Source organism: Mandrillus leucophaeus, unplaced genomic scaffold (genome assembly GCF_000951045.1).
Source record: "Mandrillus leucophaeus isolate KB7577 unplaced genomic scaffold, Mleu.le_1.0 Scaffold262, whole genome shotgun sequence".
Classification (NCBI taxonomy): Eukaryota; Metazoa; Chordata; class Mammalia; order Primates; family Cercopithecidae; genus Mandrillus; species Mandrillus leucophaeus.
In genome coordinates this window covers 247,582-250,450 of record NW_012102721.1, presented here as the reverse complement: position 1 = coordinate 250,450, position 2,869 = coordinate 247,582, and the positions used below count along the sequence as shown (strand labels likewise).

The 2,869-nt window shown below is 38.0% G+C and overlaps 1 protein-coding gene across 2 annotated transcripts in view; it reads left to right on the top strand.

The window, feature by feature from the left end:
- Nucleotides 1-2,869, top strand: part of LOC105542557 (G protein-activated inward rectifier potassium channel 2) — a 319,874-nt gene that overhangs the window by 76,079 nt on the left and 240,926 nt on the right. For both annotated transcript variants that reach the window (XM_011984138.1, XM_011984139.1), the window contains exon 2: nucleotides 2,140-2,191. In XM_011984138.1, the coding sequence (XP_011839528.1) occupies nucleotides 2,167-2,191 (25 nt within the window). In that variant the 5' untranslated portion in view covers nucleotides 2,140-2,166. The remainder of the gene's footprint in view (nucleotides 1-2,139; nucleotides 2,192-2,869) is intronic.

Sequence of the window (2,869 nt, the reverse complement as noted above, 5' to 3'; positions counted from 1 at the left end):
GGACACACAGAGACAGAACAAGCTCTGGGACCAACTTCACTGAGTCCCTGCCATGGAACAGCTTTTCTGCCTGAATTGTTACAACCCACTGGGGTCGGCTGGTGAGCAGCCGCTGTGCACACTCGCACGAACCAGCGTTGTGTGAGAGCCTCCTCTCTGCCTGTCTTATTCAGCTCCGTGACGTGACACTTAGCCTCTCTACTGGCGCACGCCATGCTGTTTCTCTGCATGTTGACATAACCCAAGTGGTAGGCTAAATATCATGGGCGAAATGCCACAGCAAGCAGGTTAGTAGATTACAACCCCGTAGCTCCTTCTGTTCTCAAGGGCAATTATTAGTTTAAGTAAGAGGTGGTGTGCTGATTTCGTTGTCATGAATACAGGGCTGTGGAAATCAAGAATACTTGCCATGTGCGAAGTTGTTTGTTGCCATTGAATCAAAGCATACCCTTCTAGTTTGGGAATAGTGTCATAGGGAGGACGAATAATGATCTTGCTATCTGTACTACAACACCCAAGCCATGACACATCAATTCGAGTGTTAGCCAAACTGCTAGACTGTACTCAGCATTGTATCAGGGCCATGGGGAAAAGCAAATACCACCCTGGGCTTCTAAGCACTAAAATGTTGATGGCAGAGGGGCTGGAACACAACAATGTGAAACGATGAGTTAACTTCATAACGATGACATGGGGAAGAACACTACACTTGTCCATAAACAAAAGGTCAGGGAAAGACAACAGTGCAAAATAACAAGATCATGTTGTCTGCCTGTTGATTTAGCAAAGATTAGGGGGCAAAAGTGCTAATAAGGAACTGAACACTTTTATACACTGTCAGGTACAACCTTTGTGGGGGACAATTGACCACTGTATGTCAGAATTTTTAATATTTAGACTTTTTGACCAAGCCATACCTCACCTTAGGATTTATCCTCAGAAAATAACTTGCACAGAACAAGTGCACAACCATATAAGGTCCAAGATGCTCATCCCAGTGTTTTATGAAGTGAAAAATTCTAAGTAAATTAAATGGGATCTGGTAAAGGAAATGATGATATAACCCATGATGAGCTATGCAGTCATTAAAAAATGATGACGTATTCTACCTTTATTGGCATAGAAAGATGCGTGATATGATGTTAAATGAAAACATTGCTTCAACACAAAATGTGTATAGTACAGATACTTATCTCTATGAGAATAGGATCATATTCCCATATCTGTAAATATGCACAGGTAAAGAAATAGGCCTAGAAAGCAGTCACCAAAATGTAACCATGATTTCCTCTGGGGGTGGCATTAGATTTATAATTTTCAGTTTTTTTCTGAAGTTTTAAAACAATGAACATTTTAGTTTCACAGAAAAACAAAGCTGCAAAAAAAGCATAATAACAGTGGACAATGTTTCAGTTACTACATATGTGAGGAACACAAAGAAATTAAAGAAAGCCAAAGAACTGTGGAGAAATTAAAGAGAACTTTTCAGTAGAGATGACCAGTATTCTTAATAGCTCCAAGGTCATGTTTTAATTAGGACAGATTGAATTTCTGTATGTATTATTCTGGCTTTCAAACTCAGTGGGTTATAACCTATATCTTGGTTAAAACAAAATGTTTTCAGCACAAAGTAGGTAAGGTTATAAACCCATCAAAGCTTACGACTTTTAAAAGGCTCCAGGAACCCAAAAAGTAAGACAAAGAAATATGTATAAAATCTATTTAGTTTTTTGGAAAGAAGAAACCAAATGACTACAAAAATATCAACTCCAAAAATACCAAGAAAGCTTCAATAGGGGAAAACAGAGAGGAAAAAAAATTGGCATATGGATGTCAAAAATCCAGTGTCAAAGAGGTTTTGAAAACTGGTCGTGCGTCACCCATTATATATATCCAAGATCAGTGTGACAGACACTCATTCCCAAGAGCAATGGGAAGCTTTTTAATGCCCTAAAAATCTCTTTTCAGTGACTGACTGATAATATAACTACAATGTGGGGTTTTTATTCATTTAATTATCGGAAACCAAATTCTGACCTAGGAAAAAGAAGGAACAGAGATATAGCTGTAAATGGCAATTAGATCAATTCATATCTAAGACATGTTTTATAGATCATTGTCTTTTCTTCTCACCTCCAGGAAGAGCACAAAGAAGAAACTGCAACAATGGCCAAGCTGACAGAATCCATGAGTGAGTGGCTTCAAATTTATTATTTATTTTTTGTTTTGAATGGGAAAATGCGAAATCGCACAAAAGAGACATCCCGTGTGATGATCTGATTTGTCCTTCTCTTTCGCTGTTACGGGACCGAGATCTGTTTCACACACGCTGCCTCGTGTTGATGTTACTTTATGCATTATTCGGAGTTCGTGTTGCTTGAGGTCAAATTCTGTGCTGAAACTGTTACCCACAGTATGGAGCTGAAGAACAAAAATAGATTTTATTTGTAACACTGCGCTGGGGATTAGGACCCACAGTAATTTCAAACCAACTTTTAGGAGGTTTAGTCAAAGTCAGCTGAAGTTTTTTCTGGGCATCTATTCCATGGGCTGGATGATCTAAAGAGAGGAAAGAATGATAAATCATTGTTAAACCCTTCAGGTGTACTTCAGAAATTTCAGACAGAGCTATTAAAAAATGGAGTACTTGCAGTATAAATAGCTTGTGATGATTTAGGTTTTGAACATAGCGTTATAGTGCTCTTAAGCTAAATAAACAGGATACACAAAGCATTTTTTTTTAATTACTTGTTCAGGCTTGTGTTACAATTTTATTATTTTTTTTATTATTATACTTTAAGTTCTAGGGTACATGTGCACAATGTGCAGGTTTGTTACATATGTATACTTGTGCCATGTTGGTGTGCTG